At 52.9% G+C, this 24,728-nt stretch overlaps 1 protein-coding gene across 8 annotated transcripts; it reads right to left on the bottom strand.

Moving 5' to 3' along the window:
• Window positions 1-29: 29 nt before the first annotated feature.
• Window positions 30-24,481, bottom strand: HPS1 (HPS1 biogenesis of lysosomal organelles complex 3 subunit 1). Of its 8 annotated transcripts, none has more exons than XM_059169240.1 (20): window positions 24,393-24,481; window positions 22,771-22,885; window positions 21,292-21,399; window positions 16,313-16,450; window positions 15,958-16,100; window positions 15,577-15,685; window positions 13,297-13,457; window positions 12,717-12,819; window positions 12,037-12,135; window positions 11,860-11,929; window positions 10,005-10,060; window positions 8,595-8,762; window positions 8,320-8,499; window positions 7,290-7,351; window positions 6,618-6,752; window positions 6,475-6,539; window positions 5,262-5,407; window positions 3,066-3,179; window positions 1,232-1,314; window positions 30-737 (listed from the first exon to the last, which is right to left on the bottom strand). In XM_059169240.1, the coding sequence occupies exons 3-20, from the start codon at window positions 21,397-21,399 to the stop codon at window positions 575-577; spliced, it is 2,103 nt and encodes a 700-aa protein (XP_059025223.1). In that variant the 5' UTR covers window positions 22,771-22,885; window positions 24,393-24,481; the 3' UTR covers window positions 30-574. The 8 variants fall into 8 exon arrangements, with proteins under 8 accessions (XP_059025223.1, XP_059025225.1, XP_059025224.1 ...); XM_059169242.1 differs by having other exon boundaries at window positions 22,771-22,876; window positions 24,393-24,441; XM_059169241.1 differs by lacking the exon at window positions 24,393-24,481 and adding an exon at window positions 24,152-24,372.
• Between the last annotated feature and the right edge of the window lie 247 nt (window positions 24,482-24,728).

Raw genomic sequence — 24,728 nt, 5'->3', positions numbered from 1 at the left:
ACCAGGAAGATCCCAGGAGACCAGGCATGTTCGGCTGAACAGCAACAACCACGGGGGGTGTTTATTGAGCTCACACCGTGGCCCGGGCCGCCCACCCAGCCATGCTGAGAGGTCGGTGCTACCCCTCCGAAGGCGGGGAATGGGGTGCAGGTGTAGGAAACCCACCCTGAACTGCAGAGAGGAAGGGACCCAGTGGGAGCTCCCATCCAGCCAAGGCAGCACCCTGCATTTGGGGAGGGAACCGGCTTCCTGAGGAAGCTCTTTCTCCATTCCAAGGAGCCTAAAGGAGGGATCTTCGGACACCTGCAGGCACCGGGGACTCCCCGTCTCCTGGGGATACAGGGAGAGGCAGCTCTGAAAGCAGGTGCCCCAGGTCTACCTTCACAGCCACTGTTGTTTTAAGGAGAACAAAGGACCCTTCCCACCTCCCACCTCCTCCAAAGAGAATTTGGGGGTTTGGTACCTGGAGGGGAGCCTTAGTCTAGGTGGTTTCTTTAAGAGACCCAGGGGGCTGTCCCACCCCTGGTGGCTGTTCTGCGTGGGGACCAGGGGTGCACACCCAGGCTGCACCAGCCTACAGCACAGGGAGGCGGGAGGTCTCCCACAGGCGCCGGGCCAGCTCGCCAGCCTGCTGCACCAGCACGTCCGTGGGGATGACCGACAGGTGGAGAGCCAGCAGCTCGTGGCACTTGACGGCCTCAGCAGGGTGTCCCTTGCTATAGTAGCGCAGGAGCTTCCTAGAGAAAGGGGGAACAGGACTCAGGAATGAGGCCACAGCAGCCTTCCTGGACACAGGCGTCTCCCACACCCTCTGGCCCAGCATGGGCACTGTCACCTGGCGAGGCCCCAGCACCTGGCCAGGGAAGCCTTCCCACCCAACTGCACGAGGCATGGCCCCGGGGCTGCACACTCCACCCCTCTGGGTTCCCAGTCCTGCGCAGGGTCTGCCGACGGCCATGTCTGAGCCACGGGAAGCCACAGAGGTGGTGGGGAAGGCTGAAGGCCTAGCACGGACGCCGGCGGGTGCTGCCAACAGTGTGGCGGCCAGAGACAGGTAGAAACAGGGTGTGCGCCCACCCACCCACTCTCGCTGAACACGGGGCTGGGCAGCAAAGAGCTCCCACCTAGGACTTCCTGGGGGGCTTTCCTGAAGGATGAGCTGCTCCCCAGTAGGGGAGGGGCACTCGTCGGGGCACCCCCCGTTCCCCGCAGCCTTGTGAACCGCGGTCACCTGTAGTAGTCTCCTCCCAGCACGCCGAAGGACGCCGAGTCATCCGAGAGGACGGGCACCTCTATCAGCTGCAGTTTGTACCCCTGCGGGAGAGGAGGAAGCTCTTATGCGGGGCGGTGGTAGTGTGCTGCACAGATCACGAGCCCGAGTTGGACACGAAGTTCAAAGCCTGGCTCAGCCCGCGTGGTGGCTGCTTGCTGCTTGGGCCTCTTCCTACCTCGTTTTCTCAGGACTAAGAGTAACCTCCCAGTGGATACTGGAGGTGACGTATGTCAAGTTCTGAGTGTCCTGGCCGGTGCACGTGGGGAGGCTCTCACTCCCCTCAGTGCGCAGACCTAAGTCAGGGACCTGCACGAGCTCGGGATGGCTACTGGGAGCGTGACCCTGGGAGGTGGCCTTGCAGGGTTTTGAAGGGCTAGGCATTGTCAAAAGGCCCAAGTCTGTGCTGTGAAAGTGACCATAGTCTCCAGGGCAGGATGAGGAGGAGAAGGTAGCACCTGGGGGGCTCAGTCATTAAGCGTCTGCCTTCAGCTCAGGTCATGATCCCAGGGTCCTGGAGTTAAGCCCCACATCAGGCTCCCTGCTCAGTGGGGACTCTGCTTCCCTTCTGCACCCCACCCCCATTTATGCTCTCTTGCTCTGCTCCCTCTCACTCTACTCTCTCTCAAACAAATAAATATAATCTTAAAAAAAGGATGAGGAGGAGAAGGGAATTAAGATGCACTGGGCAGCCACTGTGTGTTGGGCACGGTCATGGAATCGTCTCCACGCTCACGTGGGCACCGCGGGGCCCATCCTGCAGGTGAGAAGGTGTGCTCAGAGCACCTGGTGGCTGCCCAGGATGGCACAGGTGCAGGCAGCCTCCACAGCTGGCTCTGCCCCCCATAGCCCTACTTCAGTCTGTCCCTCTGTCGGGCCAGCCACACACACAGAAGCTAAGGTAAAGGTTGTACACACATCCCAGGCTTGGAGCACAGATGGGAGCCTGTCGGCCAGGAGAGCTGAGCTTGGGTTCCGGCTGTTTCATCTATGGCCTTGGTGGCCCTGGCCATGGAGTTTGATCTCCACGCATCAGTGTCTCTCTCTGTAAAATGGGGCTAATAACCCAACCACAGCACGGGCTGGGGGGACGGGAGGTTGTGAAAGACCCAGGAAGCAGCCTGCACTCTCGAAGGTGCTGGCTGTCACTCTCATGGCAGAGTGAAGAAGGGCTGGTGCCAGGAGTGGGAGAGGGCAGGGTTCAGTGGGGGTGGAGGGGCGTGAGGGGCAGAAGGAATGGGGAGAGCTGGAACACTGACTCCGAGTGACCAGTGAGGAGACATCAAAGAGAAACAGGAAAGAAAGAGAAGAGAGAGAGAGAGAGAAATAGTCCTGTCCTTACACTGGGGTAACTGTGAGGGCTAGGGAGGGAAGTACTGGGCCAGGAGGCCGGACTGTCCTCTTCACCTTGGGCAGGTTGCTTAACTGCTCTGAACCCCGGTTTATTGGCCTCTCCAGCGGGAGCGACAGCATGCCATGCTCCGTAAGGGTGGCCGGAAGCATGCGTGAGCAGCCATTCTCACCGGGCACGCGTCCATGTGTTCATGTGCGACCTGGACGCTGCCTTGAGTGACAGCATGAGTCATTCAGACAGCTGCTGGAGGGTCACACAGCGCCCCTGAACATGGGACCTCTGAGGTCTGGGTCCCAACGGCTGTGGCTCCCTGTCAGCTCCACTAGGGATGAGAAGAGATGAAGAGACAGATTGAACACAGTGCAGAAGAAAGGGATCCTGGAGTGAACAGAGAGGAAAGCATTTTGGGAAAGTCCTGCCCCAGGACCTGGCTGCACCCACCATCTCGTTCTCGAACCACAGGAAGTAGGAGAAGCAGAAGTCACCCTCCCGGAAGAGCAGCGTGGTGTAGCCTTTCTGCAGGTATCTGCGTGCCAGCCGGATCAGAGCCCAGACCTGGGGACAGGGGGACAACGTGCTTGTGGCAGCCCCGACAGCCTCCCCAGGCCTGCGGGGTTGGCTCTCTCTTCACAGTGGGCCCGGGGCTCAGGCTCCTGCCGCGGGAAGAAAAGCACTCAGGAGGAGCTTCTGGAAGGCCAGCGGCTGCTCCAGCTCACCTGTTTCCTTAGTGCAGGGGCACGGCCTAGATCAAGAGTGCGAGCTCAAAAACAAATCATTATCGGGTGGGTGGGTGGACTACCCGCTCCCCCTGCCACCATTACTACAACAATAAAATATACGTAAAAATACTTCACTTAATTTTACCATGCACAGAAGCCACAAACTAGTAAGCTGATCATTCAGCCCAGAAAACAGCCAAGCATGTGGTTAGTTAACAGGAGACGAGGGTATGGCCACCTGGAAACCCTTCCTGCTGTCCAGGACCACCTGCCCACCTGGTCCCCTCCAGGGCCAGGCATCTGGCATAGCTTCTATGCCAGGAAGGTGCTGCGGGGCATGTGAACACAGAGGAGCCTAAGCCAGGCATGTCCTCTGCTCCAGGGTAAAGTCCCAACCAGGACTCACCAAGAGATCTGACAGAAACACACAGAAGGGACCATGTGCGTTGGATCCCCTGGGTGACATTCTCTTGCCTAATCAAGGACTTCCTGGTGCTACCTGTGACCTGCCCAAGGGAGGACAGCGGGGACAGCCTGACTCCTCCATTTCCCAGACTGGAAAAGGCCTGATGAGCTCTCGTACCAAAGAGCTTTGTGGAAAGCATGCATGATTCGCAGCCAACCTGACCACAGCGTCATGTCTAATTACATCTGCAAACACGTTTGGGGATTTGCTGTATTTTCAGGAAAACAATCTGACAATGTGTATCAATAACCTTGGAAACATTCCTCCCATTTGACTTAGTAATTCCATTTCTGGGAATCCATAGTGAGAAAATAATCAGACGAGGACAAAGATGGATGCACGAAGGTATGTGCTGCAGAATTATTTATGACTGCGAGAGCCTGGAAACACTCTAACTGTCCAACATTGGGGAAATGGCTAAGGAAATTATGTTACAGCCACATGATGGACTATTGTGGACTTGTTAAAAATCACGTTGATAAAGAATTAATGACATGAGGAAATGCATCAGATAGAAAGCAAAAACGTGGGTAAACACAATTGCACCTACGGAATGATGCATGACTATGACCGATGGCAAAAAACCGCACAGAAAAACAATGCAAAGAAATGCAGCCAGAGAACCACAAGGATCTCCCGACAGATGGCTGGGAGGCGGGTACCAGCAACTGTTCCCTGAGTTCTGTCTCTCTTCTGTGCCACGTACCGAGCTGAGTATTTAATCCGCAGCATCTCGCGTGTCTGTAATCATTGCCACGTGTGGACATCAACAGTGTCAGTAGCCTCCTTCACAGATGAGCACACGGACACTCAGACCACATAATGCCCCGGGCCACACGGCCAGGGAACAGCAGAGCCCAACCCACCTTCTGTCTTCCTCCTGACTTTACCTATTAGCATATGCTTTATCGAGATGAATCTATCTAATTTATGTTTATACCATGCTACCTACTACATAGAAATACACTAGTTTGCCACGAAAGAGTCTGTTAAAGAGAATACAAGAACCCCCAGAGAATGTTTCTTTAGTGCGAACCACCGAGTGTTAAATCCTGTATCCAAACTGAATGACCTTGCATTTCTTCTTTCCATTTGAATTCATGCAGCAAATACTTATTGGGATTTATTTATGCCAAGCACAATGTCAGGGCCTAGCTGCTGCCCCAACTGACCTCACTACCCAGACACGCTCCTTCGGGCACATTAGAAGACACCCAGGAAGGTGCCCCCACACCGACTGAGGCCCATGTGGCCCTGGGTGCCAAGGCAGGAGCCTGCAGACCAGCTGGGTGCAGACACCGACAGAAGAGTACAGTAAGGGTTAAGGTGGGGTGGGCCCAAGGCCTCAGGGGAGCCTCTGGTGGGGAGGCATCAGTCTCTTCTGGATAGGGGTCAGACCAGCACATCTTGTCTGACAGGGGTGAAGAGTTACCTGGGCCAGGCAATGGTTACCTTGGTTCTGATGAACGTGGCCAACGGCCCCCTGCCCAGCTCCGACGAAATCCTCTTACTGCTGCTAAGGGAAGGGGCCACCATCTGGCCAGTCGTGCGGTCCACGTAGATGAAATGTACCAAGCCTGGGAAGTCTTCTAGGTAGGTGAAGGTCGGGGTTAAGGTGAAAGCCAGGGACCGGGGCAGGGGTAACTCTGCCCTCCACCTAGGCTTCTGGCAAGGCTAAGCAGTGGAGTCCAGAGAGCAGGCCTGCTCTGCCCACCTGTCCCCACAGCTGCCATGCCAGCCAACCCCCTAGGGTCCCTGTTTTCCCAGACCTCTTTACCTCTGAACCCCCAACACTGTGAAATTCTATGAAGCAAGTACAATGGATCCCTTGACACTAGCACATCTAACCTGTGGGTTTCTAGACCCAATAGGCATAGTGAGTGTTCCTATTTTATCATTTTCACGAGGGATGAGTTTACATCACATAAAAGGTGAGGCTGGTGGGACAGCAGAGCTACCCCTCTGATAAATGAGCCTAGCTGACGGCCCAGGCGTGGTTTTGTTCATCTCTCCACACTTTACCTCGTGAACCTGGAAGGTTCCCACTGGAGGGGGAGCAGCCAACAGGGCAGGGTGGCGGCTAAAGAGGGCCTCTATTACCCTTTCACCTGCATACTGACCTCTCCACAAAGGAAAAGCTGCTTTATAAAAAGCTGCAGGGAAAATCAGTATTCAACAGAACTAGTATTACACGGTAAATGGTCAGATAGGTCTTGGACAGTGGTTTTTAAACAGATAAACATTTTTGGTGCAGGCCTTCTCAGAGCCTTCACGTCCCACTGTGTTCTGTGACTCCTAAGGAGGACATGGCCTCTCTAACCCACCTGACCCCAGGAACCTTGCCTCTCCTGATCCCAGGACCCCTGCCCCTCCTGGAATGTCCCAGGACCCCTGCCCCTCCTGTTACCACTTTGCTGGCCAGACAATGTCAACATAAACAATCTCCAAAGCCTTTAGGAAGTCCCTGTGGGACAGCAGGGATTTGGGAACTTTCAGTCCTGGAGCATTCCTACGGACAAGACACCCATGACAGTATCTCCTATTCTTCAGAGAAAAGATGCTGAGCTGGTGGAACATATCTGTTACTTCCTGAAAGCCCGCACTCTGACATAGTGGGCAGGTGCGGGGGACAGACGGACACAAGGGGCTCAGGCAGGAGGATATGACACCATGGTGATGTTCCTCCTACTCTTCACCAACAAGAAATCCTTCCAGTCCATCAGCTTCTCTCTGTCAGGGAAGCAGGGAGGTGGGTGTGGTGTGGCTCCTGGTCCAGCTACGGGGGCAGGGGGGGGTGCCCACACTTACTGCATGATGGTCTGGACCTGGTCCTGTAGTTGCTGGGGCAGATGGGGGCCCCCCCGGCCTGGAGCCGTGCTCAGGAAGCTGAGACGGTAGATGGCACAGAGCTGTCGCTTCACCTTGCCGCAGGCCTGGAGCAGCCTGGTGCCAGGAGAAGAGAGCATGACAGTGGGAAGGGCCCTGGAGGGGGCTGTCTGCATGTGTGCTGAAGACACACCCCTACAACCCACTGGACTTCATCCTCTGGGTCAGGGTCACCTGACCGGTAACAGACACAGCTGCTGAAGCACACCCTTGCCCTCAGAGATTGAGGAGGAAGCTTCCCGGTTTTCCCCCACCATGGGATACAGTACTTGGGTGGAAGCTCCTGAAATCTTGCCCCTCCCCACCAACGGTTTATTTTACAGGGAAATGAGGGAAAGTGCACCCTTCAGGGCTGAGGCTGGGTGGGAACTTAAGCCCCTATCCCACGTTAAGTCCTCAAGGCCCCCTCTTCCACCTGCAGCCCCCCTGCCTCCCAGCCCCTCTCCAGTGTCTGCAGGCGGGACTCTGCTCTCTGGGAGGCCCCTGGCCCTCCTGAGCACCTTCCTGAGCATCCTTTCCCTCTTGGCCTGGAGGAACCTGCCCCTCTGTCCAAATGACTCCCCCACCCCACCATCCTCAGGGCCCACCACTCACTCCCGGGACGATCCGGGTTCGCTCCTGGAGAAAGCCTTGCTCTTGAACTCCAGCCAGGTGCTCTGTAGGACATGGGACATGTTGGCTTTGCGCTGACGGCCCCATAGTGAGGTCTCGGGGAGAAGCCTGTGATGTCGGGCTCTGGGAAGGACCCACACCTCTCATCTGCTTCAGTATTTAGTCTCAGCATGCAGCTGCCCTCACACAGTCCGAGCTGGCTCTCTGGCAAGTCCCCCAGCTCTCTGCGCCCCACCATACACCCCACCATACACACCAGTGGGCATTTCTTTAAAGAGCAGGCTCACTGCCTAGTGGCACAGACACGTGAACTAAAGCTGTCAGGGGACAGGCGAGCGCCCTGAATAGGAGCGGACATGGGGCAGGCACTGGCGAGCGCCGTAAAGGGGGACTGTGCGCCCCACCCCCACGCTCACTGCACAGTCTGGGTCCATCTGGGTCTGAGCTTCACTCACTTCCTCCGTCTCCTCCAACCCTTCTTCTCATTTTCAGACGCCCATGTACAGCAGCCACAGTGAATTTCAGGTCCTCAGACGGACCCAAGCACCACCAGCTGCTTCCCAGGTGACCCACCCCTCCTGAACTCCTGCTAGGCTCCTGGCAGAGACTGGGCGTTTCTACCGTCTAGGCCTCTCCCGGTCTCATCTCCCACCTGAGGTGGGGGTGGGCGTCCCGCACGCCGGCATGAGCTGCCACACAGGAGGGACGCCGGGGACAGGCCGCTGGCCTTCACGGTGGCCTAGAGTCAGGCTCTGGTCCTGCCATCTGCCTGCCAGTAACCTCAGCTCTGGTTTCCTCACATAAAGCACAGGAAATCCAACTCGTGTTCTACCAAACTCACATCAAAATGCTCTGAAAATACTGTCACGTTTCTGTTATCAGTTCCTGATGCGGAAAACAAGGATCACGGGCCCACGGTGGGGCTCCCTTCCCAGTGTGAGCAGAACAGACCCTGCCGCCCCGGCCCTGCCTCCTCTCCCAGAGGCCACCATACCTGGGACCCAGGTCTCACCTGAATCTCCTGCCCCCCACGATTCTTGACAAACTTGTCCATCCTCTGACGCAGGTCCCCCATGAGGGGGTGGGACCGCAGGGTGCTCCCGGTCTCCTGCGCCTCCTTGAGCTTCTTCTCCAGCAGGGAAAACCCCTCCAGCAGCTGGTATAGGACAAGAGCCAGGGGGGTGCTGGGGCCCTACGGGAAGCAGCACAGAGCGGGATGAACAGTGGAAGCCTGCGGTGAGGTGTCCCGGCTGCGGCACTGCTGAGGGAGGTGAGGGTCACTCCCACCTTGGTCAGGAGCACCATGTTGATGCCTGGCCACAGGGGCAGAAAGTATGCAGTGTGGGGCACCATGGGGCAGTGGCTCTCCTTGATGCTGGCATCCAGGAAGATCCTTCTGGGACCGGAAGCGACTGGGGAGGGTGAGTCCAGCACCTGGAGGGTGTCTTCAGCTATCTGTGCAGAAGAAGAAGAGCTGTCTGTGGGAGGGCTCCGGTCGGGGGGGCCACTCAGCCTCTGCCTCATGCACCCACCATAGCTGCCCATTTGTTGTCTTCCCTGTGAATCATGGGGGTAGACACTTTCACTCCAAGAGACCCAGCTCTTCAACCCCTGTGCTCTGTTACCACGGCCCCAGCAGCTCCAGGACTGCCCCTGCTGGTCTCCCTGTGTCCTCGGAGCCATTCAACCCAGAGTCAGGACTGGATGGCAAGCAGGGGCCGTGGGGAACAGGACCTGGGGTGGGAGGCAGAAAAGAGACTAAAAGGGCAGGAACGATTGGGGGTGGGGGGAGCTCCCTCCCAGGCTTTCACTGGGGCGAAGGCCTGTCAATAACGCCGTCATTCTACCCATCCTCAGAGTATCTGGACTGCTGGTCTCGGGGGGAGACTGAGGCGTGAGAGGACTAACTGAGCAAGAATCCAGCCTTACTAAATAAGTAAGAAAGGCTTTAGTGGGAAAAAGTAGAGAACTGAGGAAATCACCAGAGATGCCACGAGAACTTGGCACTGCAGTCTTACTGTTCTAGAATAGCCCCAAACCTAGGTAGTTGTTTGGGAATCCGCTAAAATAATTAATAGCGGCATGTGATGGACTCTTAACCCTTGAAGACCAGCACGGAGTAAACGGGAAAACGCTTAAGGAAAACAGCGTAATGAAGGACATTAGGATTCAAACTTGGTAAAAGAAAAAAAACCAACCATGTAGTGTGTAAATATACATACACATGTGTATATGTCCATATGTGAACAAGTCAGAGGGAAGACAGAAGGAAACATCCCAAAATATTAATAGAAATTAACATCTGAATGAAGGATTAAGACTGATTGAGTTATTTTCATTGCTTTTCATACTTTCATATTTCCCAATTTTTCTACAACGAATATACTTACTTTCTAATTGAAAAAGTCAACACCAATTAAGCTGGACTTTCAGTCCCAGCAACAGTGAGGAGGGTGGGAGTCCTCCGGAGTTGAGGTCACCTTTCGCCCACCACCTGCCCCTCCGGGGCCGCCCACCACCCGGCCCCAGCCTCTGGGATGAGCTCTGTCCCCACACTGACCAGCCCCAAGGTGGCAGCAGGAGGGCTGGCCCTGTGTGGAGTTACAGGGAGGAGACACCTCGGAGTCCCCAGGGCCCACCATAGCGTCTCAAATCAGCCGGTGCCTATGGATCCTCCCTCTCGCAGGAGAAGCTCACCTGGACCTGGAGAGCATCCGTGGGTGGGGTGCCCTCATCCAGCCAGACAGTGCTACCTACAGGACACGGGCCATAAGAGAACATAAATACCGTGAATGCCTGAACAATGGCTCAGCAGCGGGTCAGAAGGGGAGGGTGCGGCAGAGAACGTGGCTGGAGCCGCACTGCCCTGCTCATCGGACCCCAGGCTGGAAGTGCAGGGTGTACTCTGCAGTCCCCAAGCAGCCTGTGGAAGACACGCTCCCCCCAAGGCCAGCTGCTGGGTGTGGGCTCCTGACGATGTACCCGGCAGGGGCGGGGGGTGGGGCATGGCCCTTCTTGGCCCTCCTGAATACCCTCTCACGCCTTCTGTTTCTTCCTGTATACCACAGTGCCTCTACCCCAGGAGGCAGCACACTTACTCAATCAGCAAACTTCTACTGAGCACCCACTATGCGCAGGGAACGCAGCAGCCTCCCTTTCCCAGAAAACCTACTGAGCCCACTACGGATCTGAAATATTACCTGTTTGTAATAATACAGTGCTCCCTTATATTTCATTGCAGATAGCTATCATTTGTAATCATGTTTCTGCAGGGAAGCCCGTTTTCATGTTTTGAACACCCGATTTACAAATGAACGAGTCCGACTCAAGCCATTTGTAAGTGGGGAGTTCCAGGCACTGTGAAATGGCATTATTTACAGCTCGGAGGCATAGAAACTAACCACTGAGAAAGAGGCCAGGAGGAAGATTGTGATGGATGAGGAGAGCGAGTAGTTACAAGAAAAAGGAACTTTGGTGACGACCCCAAAGCGGTGTCTCCTGATGTGTTCTGGACTCACGGGGAATTTAGAGACCAAAGGGTAGCTATGGACCCTGGGCCCAGAGGAATGTGCAAGGCTACAGGAGCTGGTGTGGGCTCTCGGGGATCCCAGGCTGCTTGAAGCCCATCCACGGAATTACTGTTAAGAACATCTAACCCACTGGTTTCGAGCTGTAGCGGCACATGAGACCTTTTGAAAATCCTGATGCCCAGGCCACATTTCCAGATCAATTAAGTCCAAATCCCTGGCAGGCCTGGTTTCAGTAGTTTTTAAAGATCCCTAAGTAAGCCCACAGTGTAACAGGGCTTCGAACCACTGTGCTAACCTGAATCTGTGCACAGGGTTGGTTCCCACTCTGATGCTCGCCGGCCTCACGGGGCCAGTTTCTAGAAGCATTCACACCTGGGTCCTAGCCTGCAGACTGTAGCTTCACCGTTCTGGCTGAAGCCACCTGGTGGGCTCCCACGTGTAGCCAGGGTTAAGAACTGGCTTAAGGACGCCACACAGTAAACTCCTTTCAAAACTCAGTTCCTGAGAAGTGTCTTCTAAAATCTTGGCCTTCCTCTGTTAGGTGATGGGATCCTTCCTTCTCCCTAAGAACTTCAGAGGTCAACCTGATGCTCACCCAGAGGGACGTCAACAGTACAGATTCTGGCTTATCTTTGTTCTTGGCAATGTTGTCTATTCATTAGCAAGATTTTGAATATTTTCCATTTCTTTTTACTGTTTACCCACTCACATCTTCCAGAAAAACAAGTAAGGTATAGAAATTGAATATGTACATTTTAAATCATTATACTTGAAAGGAAATGATTATTAATTTTAGTTACTATTAATTAATTACCAAAAAAGGGGCAGAAATTACACTTATGGGAGATGAAATTTTAAATGAAATCTGCTTGTCACACAGAATCATTTCCGTGGCCGTGCTTCATCCAGGCTGGAGCTGGGAGTGGTGCAGGGCAGCACCCTGCGCTCTGGGAATCCCGGTGTCTGTGTCTGGGCTCCTCCCACCCACCCCTGCCGCCTTCCTGCTCCTCCCCAGGTCTCACCTGAGCTCTGCTCTCCAGGAGAAGGTGCGGGCGTGAAGTACTCCTCAGGGAGGGAGAAGCTGTCGGTCTCCTGGAAGGGATAAGAGGGCATCTTGGGCTGAGGGCTGGGAGAGCCTCTCCTGAGGGGCTCGACCCTGGGCCCCCCACCCCTCCACGCAGCAGGCAGACAGCACACACAGTTGCCGTGGAGCTCCTCCTGGCCTGGGCTGTGGAGGCAGGGCTCCTGGCCTGCTGCATGGGGATGCTCTGGCTGCTCCTGGGCTTCCGGGGAGAAGGCTGCCATGGGCAAGGGAAACCTAGTTAGAGCCCCTCTGATCTGCTCCTCCCCTCCCCCATCGGAGCCCAGCTCTTCCACCCGCAGCCCTCCCACCCTGGTGCCTCCCGCCACCACGCATCCATGGGTGGGCGTCCTCACTTCCCACCGGGTTTCAGTTCCAGGTGGCCTAGTCTTTCTCCAGAACCACTGAAATGTCCGAACTTCCAACACAGTGGTAACCAAACTGCCACTGACAGTGGGGTCAGCGTGGGCGAGGACAGTGGCTAGCACCCACCAAGCACCCCAGGCACGGCTGGGCTCTAGGTAAGCTGTCCCTTTACTCCTCCAAACAACCCTTGTCCCAGTGCACAGAGAAGGGAATTCAGGTCTAGAGCGGCAAGGACTCCAAAAGTCTGTTCTTTTCACTGACTAAACCACATCATTCTAGAATTCCTCTTACACCTGAAAACAGCAGGAAGTCAAGGCCTATAGCACCCCCGCTGGCCCAGAACTGTGATGCAGAAACATAGCCTCCCCAGGTGGCCTGCCCAGCACACTCCAGACTGGGTTTGGGAGCTTCCCCCGTGAGCCGGCCCAAGACCTGAGGGTCGTCATCGTCCGCTGTGCTCTCGCTGGGGTAGAGATCCTGGACCAGGAGGATGAGGGCAAGAAGGTCAGCCGGGCGCAGGGAGCTGGCACTGTGGCTACAGAGAGAGCAGGCGGCTGTCAGCGCACACTGGCGCCCCCTGCAGGTAATAGTGGGCGCGGGGCAGGCAGGTTAAGGGAGTTTGGAGCAGAGTCCCTGCTCTCAAGGAATTTATGAACGTGTCAGCTGGCTTCATCCTTCTTGAAGAAAGGCAAGGTACAAATAAAATTAATCAGTTCATTATTTTTTTAAATAAAGCTTGTGTTAAAGAAAAAAAAACCACCCATGAGAAACCACCTGGGACCAGTTATAGCCCATGGGGAAGTTCTGGAATTCAGATTCGGAGACGGTGTTCCAGGAAGACCTAACTCAGAGAAGGGAATAAGCTGAGAGGGCTAAGAACGAAAGAGTTAAGGAGGCTTCAGGGAAGAGACACATCTTGAAGGTCTTCTTGGCTGGGGAGGTGGTGCTTTTTCAGCTGGGGGTTGGGGGAAAGTTAGGGTTCTGGGCCTCTGCTGCCGGGACCAGGGCTCACCTGGAGTAGAAGGCCAGCAGCTTGGAGTGCACGAGCAGAAAGGCGTGCAGGGCCTCCTCGCCGGCCCTCTCAGGGCTGGAGTTGACAGCCTGGATGACATGCCGTTCCAGGGCCTCTATGCACAGCTCACAGAGCTGAGGATGAATCAGCCGTTCCACAGCCTAGAGGGCAGGGAAAGGAAGCCATGTCACTGACCATCCACCCCTGCTCCAGGCCCAGGCTGGTGGGTCTCCTCACTCCATCCATGCTGAACGCACACTACGTGCCAGACACTAGGGGATAGGGTGACTCGGGTCAGCCTTCCTGGGCATATGGTCCGGTCACTAGACTCTAGGGGGCGAGACAGACAATATGCAAGGAAAGAGACAAGAGAAACGTCAACTCTAGTTAAGTGCTGTGTAGGAAACACCTGGTACCTACTTGGGTAGGGTGTCCTCGGAAAGTGTCCTTGAGGAAGTGACCTCTAAACTGATCTCTAAAGAACTAGAAATCCTAACAGACAGAGTGGAGGGGGAGAATCCTGTAAGCCGAGAAAAGAGCATATGCAAAGGCCCTGAGGTGGGAAGTCTGGAGCAGTGCTGTCCAACTAATATAGAAGGAAAGGCCTAGGAATAATTTAATATTTGCTAGTAGCTACATTTAAAAAGTAGAAAGAAATAGGTGAAATTAATTTTAATGATTTATTTTACCTAATATACTTAAAATCTTATCATTTCAACATACAATATAGAAGCATTATTAAAGGCATGTTTGACACTCTGTTTTTATACTAAAAGTCACCCAAATTCAGAGTGTATTCTACATGTGTAGCATAACTCAATTTGGGCAAACTAGACTTCAAATGTTCAATAGCCAAATGTAGCTAATGACTACCGAACTGCACAGAATTAAATGTCCAGTGCACCTGAAAGAAAAAGAAGTCCCGGGGGGCCAGGCCACAGTGAGAAAGGGCAGAAGGGCATGAGACGAGGTGGGGGTGAGTCCCACAGTGGCAGGTCATCCAGGGCCTGGTCGGTTCTGGAAGAATTGTGGATTTTATCTTAACTGCACAGGCCATCTCCTACAATCAGACTTTCCTGATGTCTCAAAGAGAGCTTGCACCACCATGGATTTGGATGGAAAACCAATACGGCAGCACCCAGGATGCTTGATTGTATTTTCAGGCATATGTGTACAGCTGACTTCCTCTCAAAGGCAGCGACAGTGTCTTTACTCTCTGTTCCCGGGGCTTGGCACACTCTTCGCATGTAGTAGGAACTGTACATTTCTCAGAGGAGTAAGTGAGCAGGGTGTGAACACGAATCCTTCAGATTTATCTTCCAGTTCACTAATTCTCTTTGAAGTTATGTCTCATCCACGATTTAACCCATCCCTTGAGGTTTTTATTTTAATAATTGTTTTTATTTCTAAAATACCTATATGGGTTCTCAACTAGCTTTAAAATCTTTAAATATTTCAGAGTTATTTTACATTCTGGACCGATAATCCAAGTATATCAAGCTCCTAGGGGTCTAAATCTATTGGTGATTGGTTTTCCTCTCACTCGTGCTGGCTTGTGTCCTGGTGCATCTGTCAGTTGTGAGCTGCTGTTTGCTGCTCCGAACCTGTCCTCTAAGGCAGGAGCTTTCAAAGTACAGTTCCGGGATCAGCATCATCAGCTCACCAGCGAACTCATCAGAAATGCAAATTCTAGAATCTCCACCCCACCCCACCATGGGAAAAGTGAGGCCCTGAAACCCTTCTCTCACAAGCCCTCCAGATGATTCGGATATACCCTGAGGGTGAGAACCGCCCCAAAGGAGGAAATCTGTGTTTGTCTCCACAGGAAGCCAGAAGCGGTACTGCAGGGACCCCTTGAGCTCCTCCGTGGGAGCTTGACCTGGGAGTCTCCAGCTCAGCTCCGCAGCTGCTGAGGGCCTAAGTCAGTGTTCTGGTGGCGGTGTTACCACCATCTGCACTTGGCATCTTCCCTGTAGGGCTGTTTATTTTTCACTACTTTCCACGCTAGTTTCGATTCAATATAATTTCTTGGGGAGAAGGGGGCGGTCAGAATGGAGGGAGCTAGCTTCAGAATTTCCATAATTTACTGTGACCCCAAATTGTGTTAAAATGAACCCCACCAGAGCATCTAACCCACCATGCGGCCACAGACAGCAACCTTCTAAAGGTAAGAGTCTGAGGGTCTGTCATAACCTCACTCATGATGGGGCCGTGGTGTGTCTCCTCTGCCCTCTGACCCGGCACCCCTGGGGCCTGAGGCCTCCCGCGCCCAGTAGTCACCTCCACGGCAAAGCACTGCTCCTGCTCCCTCAGGCGCCCGTACGTCCACAGCAGGCTCTGGAAGTGCTCCCACACCCGGACTCGCCGCTCAAGGTCAGGGGGCCGCAGCCTGGGGGCAGAGCAGGAGAGACCCTGAGAAAGTTGCCTGTGCCCACCATCCACCAAAGGAGCAGAGTTACCACCAGGGCTGGGCAGGCACCTGCCACTTGAGACGACAAGTGGGAGAGCCCTCTGAGCATGGAAGGGCTGGTCCAGGCGGCGCCGTGGCCCTGGAGTGGGATGGGCACAGAACCGGGAGGCAGGCGCCCGAGTAAACCACTACACGTCTCAGTTTCCCTCACACATGGACACAGGACACAAAGTCAGCCAGAGTGGACTCACTCCTTTCGGATGAGCTGGCTGTCCACGGTGACCAGCCCGAAGTGCACCTCGAACAGGTACTTGAGCACACACAGCTTCTGCCGCAGGTCGCCCTCGCCCTCCGTGCGGTCTCCGTTGATGGCAATGAAAAGGCATTCTCCAAACTGCGGGCCAAGGGGGCTGGGGTCAGCCAGCTCCAGAGACCCCTCACCTGGCCTGATCCCGGAGGAGAGCGAGGGGAGGCCTAGATCCCCGGGGGGGAATCTGACAGGCTGGTTTCTGCTTTCTAAGAAAATCTGAAGTTCAAGGGAAAGGCTCATGGATGGCCCGTGGCACTGAGGGAAGAGGAACATGGGCCCCGGGGCTACACACTCACCAGGTGAAGGACGTACAGATAGTTGCCATTTTCCGTTGAAAAGCAGGTGTATGTATCTGAGAGCTTCTCCAGCATGGTCATGGAGGAGATGATGATTGGGGCCAGGAGGGTGCTGAGCTGGTCCTCCAGGGCGGGAAGCTGCAAGAGGGCAGAAAGTAACACCTCTTAGAGTGCCAGACCCTGGCGACAAAAGAAATGGACAAGACCCAGGCCTTGCTAGCAAGGGTGTCCCTTGTTTTAGACCTGCCTGGAAGGTACCACCATCCTGACAGGGAAGCGGGGCAAGAGGAGACTGCCCCCAGCACCCGGGTGCTAGTTAGAAGAGGCTGGGGTACCTGTGCCCTTCTGGCTCTGAATCCAGAAGGAAACATTAAGGACTCAGGCCATCTCCACAGTGCAATGTGGGGGGCATTTAATGGAGAACTGACCAACTCTGAGGAAGTTCCCTATGTGTCCCTGAGTTTGTGCTTTTTGTTACACTTGGTCGGCCTCGGGGGAACATATCCTAAGGACAACAATCAGGGATAGGGCAAAGGCAAGCGCACAAAGATGCTCACTACAGCATAATTTACAGCAGCAAGGGACTGTAAGAACCGGAAATGCCCAGTGCCAGGTCAACAGTTAAATAAGTAACAGCTCAGCTAAATGAAGGAAGAATGTGAAGCCACCTAAAATACTGGAAGTTTCAAGGACATGGAAAATTCCTCTGATGTTACCTTAAAAAAAAAAAAAAATCGCTGAGAACAGTATTTTAAAATACATAGAAAAAACAAAGTATTGAAATAATATTTAAAAAGTCAGTGTAACGCTGTTAATGGTATTCCTTCTGGCCGAGAGAGTAGGAGAGACGCCCCCCCCACCCCATTTTTTATGCTTCTGTACCGTCCCGTATTTCAAAACAAGCCAGCCTTCACTTTTCCAAGCTCTTCCTCCAGCCATTTTCTCTGCCCTCCAAAATCAGGAGCAAAACAAAGAAAGCCAAAGAGAAACTGGACAAAGCTGCTGAAAATCTGCAGAAAAAACTGGCATAAAGCCAGCAGAATGGGCACCCCCAAACCCTCCTCACTGGAAGGGGAAGAAAGGAGAACAGCTGCCCTTCCCCATGCTAATCTGCACAGACTTGACCGAAACATGGAGCGCGCCAAATCCTGACTTTGAGCTTGTGAAATCTGAAAGGAGAAGAGTCTGACATGAGGAAGTGGAGATGCAACGTGGGGAGCTTGGGGGGCAGGAAAAGAATAAAGGAAACAAGATGGGATCGGGAGGGAGACAAACCATAAGAGACTCTTCATCTCACAAAACAAACTGAGGGTGGCCAGGGGGAGGGGGGTGTGGAGAGGGTGATGAGGGGGTGTGGTGATGGACATTGGGGAAGGTATGTGCTATAGTGAGGGCTGTGAAGTGTAAACCTGCTGATTCACAGACCTGCACCCCTGGGGCTAATAATACATTATATGTTTATAAGAAAATAAAAAAAATTAAAAAAAAAAAAAAAGAAAGAAAGAAAGGAGAGGAAGTAAGACCTTGCTTTGAAAAGAAAAACAGGCACCTAACCACGGGCAATGAGCAGCATTTACAAACAGGAGCGGGAGGCAGCGCTGCAGGATGGATTTCCTTCCAGCTCTGCTCAGGAGCAGAGGTGGGTCCCGCTAGCGGTGGTTCGTGGGCCCCAGCTCAGATGGCCCCTTTTCTGACCATCTTGGCCACCCTGCCCCTATCACTTCCCACCCCACATGGTCTAACTTCTTTGGTGCATTTAACATTCCCTGAACTCATGTGTTTCTTTGCACCCCGTTCACTCTCTGTCCTCCCTCTGTAGCCCTAACTTCCACGAGAGCAGGATCCTGTCGCTGTGTTCACTGCTTCACCCCAAGAGGCTGGCGCATAGTAGGTTCTCAATTAATATTCGTTGAATGAATATCCCTCCACAGAGCCAAACGTTTGTTGAATTACTCATGTGCCACAATTTTCTTGAACTGCCACGAATAGATTATGGTAAGAGAAAGTTGCTTAAAAATCTGGATTGTGTACAGCAACTCGTTTTTAAAGGAGTGGCTTTTCCTGCAGGTGTTGTGAGATTTTTTTTTTTAAAAGGTTGGGGAAGACAAAAATACTTGGTGTAGGCAGAGTGCAAAGGAATTACTATTACTTGGAATTATAAAGTGGTGCATTATTATCTTTGAATGGCTTTTGAATCAACGTTTCTATTTATAGGAAATTATCTGAAGGAAATAATGAGATGTGGGATCAAACTCAAGCATAAGTGTTCCCTGCAGCAACAGTTTTAGCCAACTAGAAGCAATATATGTGCCCAGTATGGGAAAAATGGTCGGATAAATGATACATTTATTTATACACTGGGATATAATGCTTCCACTAAGATTTATGCTTTTGAGAATATTTAACAAAAAAGAATAATGCTTTTGATGTAATGGAAAGTGGAAAAACAGAAAATAAAACTGTAAATGTGGTATGATCCCAACTACATATAAAAGATAAAGACCCAAAGGAAATATATAGAAGAGCTAATGGCTCTGGTACTAGAATTATGGGTCATTTAAAAACGATTTCTCTGTATTTCCAAATTTCCTACAATTAATTCATGTTATTTATAGAATCAGGAAAAAAAATAGCGTTGTGTACATAAAAATAAAACTTTAAAGGCATTTTTTTCTTTACAGTAATCACTTAGGAAGTGAAAAAAAATTGGGATTTTGTTCCCTTACAAGGTTTTTAATAAAGAGGAAGATAAACACAATCAGATAACTTGCTTCTTTTGTTTTATCCATTCATTCACTGATATACCGAGTGCCTTTCTGTTCATGTTACGGCAGGTTCTGGGGATACAGAGGTCTATTGACAGCTGGCTTCTTCAGCTAACCTGATTGAAATAGTAGGTTAAGAACAAAAATATTTAAAAATTCTTTAAAAAACTATATGCATTGGGGCACCTGGGTGGCTCAGTCGGTTAAGCATTTGACTCTTGATTTCGGCTCAGATCATGATCTCAGGGTCCCGAGATCGAGCTCCATGTCAGGCTCTGCCTGAGATTCTCTCCATCTTCCTCTCCCTCTGTCCCCTCCCGACCTGCATTCTCTCTCTCTTCAAAAAAGAAAAATACTGTACATATTGACTGCTAAAAATAAAAGAGCCTAATAGACCAGTTTTTTAGCTTAAAGGAAACCACTAAAACGTCATGATCTCTGATATCTTTATTCCTAAAGATGGGGACAAGAATAGTGGGGATGTTAGGCGGATTAAGCTGCTGAAGTGGAACTGGCTGAGCGGTGATTACGCCCAGCAGAGCGAGAAGGGGCCAGGCAAGCCACCTGTCGGGGCTGCTGCAGAAGTGCTGGGATGCTTTCTACTGCTTTCCCTGCAAATATGTTTAACCCCATATTCATCTGGAAAAAGTTTTCAAAATTAATCACTCCTTTCAAATGTAGAGTAGAAATTATGAGTGAAAATGACAACTATCTCCATGCTGTAATATTTCAGGATTACCCTGGATGTCTCCATGCAGAAGATAAACCTTAATCCACACTTGACATCATATACAAAAATTCAAAGCGGATCATTAGACCTAATATAAAAGCTAAAAAAAAGAGACCTAATATAAAAAAGAAAGCTTAAAAAAAGCATATATATATATGTATGTATGTAACTTCTAGAAGAAAATACAGAGAAAACTCTCGGATCTTGGGTTGGACAAAGATTATCAGAATGAAAAACATCTGCTCTTTATAAAATACTGGTTAATGGATGTGAAGACAACACACAGACTGGAAAAAAATATTTGTAAAATACTTACTGAATAAAGGACTTGCACCCAAACTATGTAACACTCTCAAAACTCATTAAGAATAGTAAGAAATAACATACCCAATAAAAAGACGGGCAAAATGGGAACCAACTTCAACTCAAGAAGACATAGAGGGAAAGTAAGTACATGAAATGATGTCAAAATCATCAGCCAACAGGACATGAAAATTATGATGAGACCCAGGAGATGCCTATTAAAATGGCTAAAATTATAAAGACCACAGCAAGTGTTAGCAAGGATATGGAAGTAGAACTCTCGTACTGAGTAGTGGGCTCTGATGTGCTGCGACCCCTCTGGCAAAATCTGGCAGTTTCTTACAAAGTTTCACATGCACCTCATGATCTAGTTCTTCTGTGCTAGGTATTTCCCTAAGAAAAGTGAAAGGTAAAGTCCACAGAGAGACTGCACATGAATGTTCACACCTGCTTTATCGGGAAAAGTCAAAAGTGGGACACAGTTACCATCAACAGATATCCAGATACACAAGCCATGGCTTGTCGATACCCAACGACCCCCTGCTCAACAGTCAGAAGGACCACACTACCGACACACGCTACAACATGGGTAAATCTCAAAATTATGCTGACAGAAAGAAGCTACCCCAAAACCACTTGGAGTAAATACTACATGACTTCATTTACATAAAAACCTACAGAACACAAACTCCTCCATTGGGACAGAAAGCACACTGGTGATGGCCCAGGCTGGGGGAGGCGAGGGTGTGGTCACAAACTTCTGTGATGACCAATATGTATACTTTATTGATTGTGACAGAATCACAGGTGTGTGTGTGTGTGTCTGCAAGCGCATGTGCACGCACTTATCTCCAACTGCCCTTTGAGAGCATTCGGTGTACAGTAAGTCCATTATACCTTAATGTACGCTTTAAAAAACTGTTGGGTTAAGTTTATGCTACACTTTTTAGGGAGAGGAAATGAGGACACCAAATTTCTCTGTTGGGTGATTAAAACTCTATGGTAGAGGAGGGGTGAGGTCACCAACTCAAGAGGACCAAGAGGCCAACTGCTGACGATGAGCAGCTGGATGTGCAGGAGCCTAGACCTCACGTACAGCCCCGGGGGAGGGGCAGGTTCTCCTGCCACCTGGTACTTCTGGGCTGTTGTTCCCTCCCATGCCCCGCTGGCCCGGCACTCACCTCCTCTCCCTCAAACCCAAACTTCCGCCGCAGACTGTCTGCAAACCCCTCATCTGTCCAGTAGAAGAGAACCTCTGCACCTTCTGTGGCCACCAAGACACACTTCATCTGCCAGGGAGAAGCAAAGGCAAGGTTACCTCCAAGCCTCTTTATCCAGAAGCTCAGCCTGAGTAACGAAGAGATGAGAACCCCAGCCAGTACCCACTGAGCCCTCGCAGGGCACCAGGTCCCACAGCAGGGGCCTTCCTGCTGTTATTTTGTCACAACCTCAGAACCACCTAAGGATGTAGGAATCTTTAGTTACTCCCACTTTCTAGAGCAGGACTCAGCACGGTTCAGAGGCCCTGGGATCGAAAACTAGGCCGAAGGCTGGGGCTCTTGCTTCTGTGTTTTCCCGCACCTCTCGCCAGAGCGTCAGACGCATAGGGGCCTACCTGCACCAAACCTACGGAAGGACCCCGCTCCTGACCGGGACGGAGGATCAACCGCCCAGGAGGACAGGCAGTGTGGTGGCTCGTGGCCGTCGGTACCTGGTCTAGATGAAGGGAGGCTAGCGCACCTCCCTTCGGGCAGTTCAGAAATGTGTTTCTCCTCGAGACAAAAACAGCCCCAGAAGACAAGCTTCAAAGCCCCCAGGAGTGGGTTTAGCATGACATAACTTCCTTCATGAGCTCCTTTTGCTCTGGGGGAAACAGGCTGCCTAACCTTGTCCACAGCTCATTCTCACACTCCCGTAGCTGCTGCTTCCTCAGCCACACCCACCAGTGCCTTTGGCCCCCCAAAACTGCCCGTCCCACCACCCACACGTTCTGTGTCACACATATTAATGCCTGATTATACAAAATATGTTTCATTATTCCTCAGTGGGAAGCTTCTTGAGCCAGAGTGTCCCACACTGTGCTTTTCATTTCGGGGGCCGGCAGGACATCCATCCTCTCAACCCTGGGGAAGCCTGACCAAGCCAGGGGAGGCCAGAGCTCTCCAGCCATCTGCTTGTAGCCGAATAAAGGGCAGGCAGGGGCTTCTCATCTTCACATGCCCCTTGGTGTGCCACGTGGACAAGATCATGTTGTATGTGTGCCCAGATGTGACCATGACCAGAAAACTCTGCTCCGACTGCCCCATGAGTGGATGTCCAGTTTCAAGCAGGATCATAGCATCTTGAGGTCTTGGACTCAGTGACACTCTTCAGAATCCCCTAGCTCCCAGCTTGGTGGCACTTACTGAATTCCTCCCCAGTTTCCTGTGGGTTTATCAACTCTACTCCGAGCCCCTGGCCTCAAGGTGGTTCCTCCACAGTGAACAAAGAAGGCAGCCTATTCCCATGGAACCACTAAACCCCAGGCGGAGAAGGGGGAGAGCAAGAGTGTGAAGTGGTCCACTGCCTGCTCTGGTGGGTACCGCCCGCTGCCCCCAAGCAGCCCTGGACGGGGTACTGTGGGCCTCTGTTCTGCCCTCAGGTCAGGCAGGATCACCTACCTTGGCAAGGAGCACCGTGAAGCTCCCAGCCAGCCAGAGGTTCTGAAAGGGCCGCAGCAGACTCGATGACCAGCTCACGCAGAGCAGCGCAGCATCTCTTTGGGTCCTGCAAATGCTTATAACACACAGAAGTCATGAGGGCCAGCAGAGCCTCTCATCTGCCTGCTGCCCATTTCTGGGAGGACAAGCTGGTGAAGGGCTCAGAGGTCAAACGTCTCTCTCTGGCCCCTAGGGAGTCTCCTCAGAACATACACTCCACAGCCAGGAGGTGCGGGGTGCCCTGTATCCCATCCACCCCCATCCTCTCGCCACTGAGAACACGAACCTGGCCAGCACAGTCCTCTGGGCATAGCAGGGACCCACAACCATTAATTCCTGCCTAATGTTTCCTTCCAGGCACCCTCATTTTACCACAGGTCACTCAGACCTCTGGTGTGGTCTGCAAACCCACTCTGAGCAGCCCCAAAGGGCTTGCCAGGAGTGACTGGAGACTGCACAGCACATCCAGCCCCACAGGGAACCGGTCCCAGGAGAAGGGAGGGGACATCCTGGGATTATGAAGTAAACCAAAACAGAAGGCACCAGAGACCTGGTTCTAGTTTTGAGTTGGCCGAGGCACTTAAACACCTGCGTCTCAAACCCCTGCTCTACCTCCCTACAAGGTTGTAGGGGAAGACAGAATAACCAGGCTGGAAGCCCTTAGCAAACTCTGCTTTCTTACATGAAGTGGGCTTCCCTTCCCTTGTTCCCCAGCTTCCCTTTGTCAAATAACAGGGTGAACTAAACTGGCTCCAGAATTATTCACATTGGGATGATGAAAGGCAGAACAGCATAAAGCTGTAAACTAACTAGGAAACTGAACACTGTAAGCAAGTAAGAGGCAAGAAAGGAAAGCGGGAGCTCAGCTTCTTCTGGAGCGTAACTGAGACTTGCTAATCACCGGCATAACTGGCCTTAATGACATATTCACAGAAAAGTGGAAATGCTTTTCAGCGGACATGAGGTTCTACTGTTTTATTCCAAATGAGTGTTGGAAAGCGAACCTCGCCGGTGTCATTTCGTGCTTTCCCTGTTCCCCTTTCTATGCTGCTCCGAAGTGGTAACACAGGCCTCACTGGAGCTCCAGATGGCGCGGGCCCAATGTGGGGAAGAGCCCCGGCCCCATTTTCACCGCCTTCCCCAGCAAACCGCCCTCGGGCCGCCGCTCTGGTCTCCCAGCAGCTCTGTCCCGGGGTGCTCCCCTCCGACCGGGACCCGCGTGGCCCCTGCTGGGCTGGAGGACCCGGGAGAGACTCCGCGGGGCGCCCGCGCAACGGCAGCCTTCCGTGCGCCCCGCACTCCACAGTGTCTGCAGCCCCCCGCAAGCCCCCGCAAAGCTCACAGCTGCCCTGGGAAGCGGGCCCAGCTGGGGGTGCACGCCCCACTCCGTGGCTGCAGAAACTTAGGCTCCGAGAGGTGAGGCAGCGGGACCCAGGCCAGAAGGGCGGGGTCCGTGCGGCCGGGGTGTGGTCGGCCTCCACTTTCCGGAGGGCCGCGCGGGCCGGGGGGGTGCTCAAGAAGTCCCGCCGCCCACGGAGGGGCCGCGGGGAGCCGCGCTCGGAAAGAGGGCGAGGACCACGTACCGGCGGCAGCAGCACACCCCCTAGCAGCCTGTGCCCCGGGAGCGCTTCCGGGTGCGATCACGTGACCTCTCGCGTCACCGCCCCGCCCGGGGAGGGGCTGGGAGCGGGTGCGAGGTCCGCGGGTTCGAGCCCAGCCTCTGTCCGGCGTCGCGCGTTCCTGCGGGGGCCCTTCGCTCCGCTCGACCTCCCGGCCCTGTGAGCAGGGGCTCCTGCAGTTCTTCGGCCGCATTCTTCCGGTCGTCCAGGAGCTCGCGGAAGCCTGTGGAGTTGGGGGCTGCTACCCGCAGCGGTCAGGGACACCAGCCTGGGCTCCACCCCCACCTCCCCTCAGCCACG

The sequence above is a fragment of the Mustela lutreola genome, chromosome 4, assembly GCF_030435805.1.
Source record: "Mustela lutreola isolate mMusLut2 chromosome 4, mMusLut2.pri, whole genome shotgun sequence".
NCBI lineage: Eukaryota > Metazoa > Chordata > Mammalia > Carnivora > Mustelidae > Mustela > Mustela lutreola.
Note: the sequence above shows the minus strand (reverse complement) of the source record. Positions and strands in the feature narration are given on the sequence as shown.

Excerpts from the sequence above, each read along its gene's own strand:
- HPS1 (XM_059169240.1), bottom strand. The coding sequence starts at position 21,399 with ATGAAGTGTGTCTTGGTGGCCACAGAAGGTGCAGAGGTTCTCTTCTAC. Across the intron at positions 12,136-12,716 it reads CGGACGATGACGACCCTCAG|CCTTCTCCCCGGAAGCCCAG; the intron begins GTCTTGGGCCGG and ends TGCCCATGGCAG. Across the intron at positions 6,753-7,289 it reads GAACCCGGATCGTCCCGGGA|GCTGCTCCAGGCCTGCGGCA; the intron begins GTGAGTGGTGGG and ends TCCTGGCACCAG.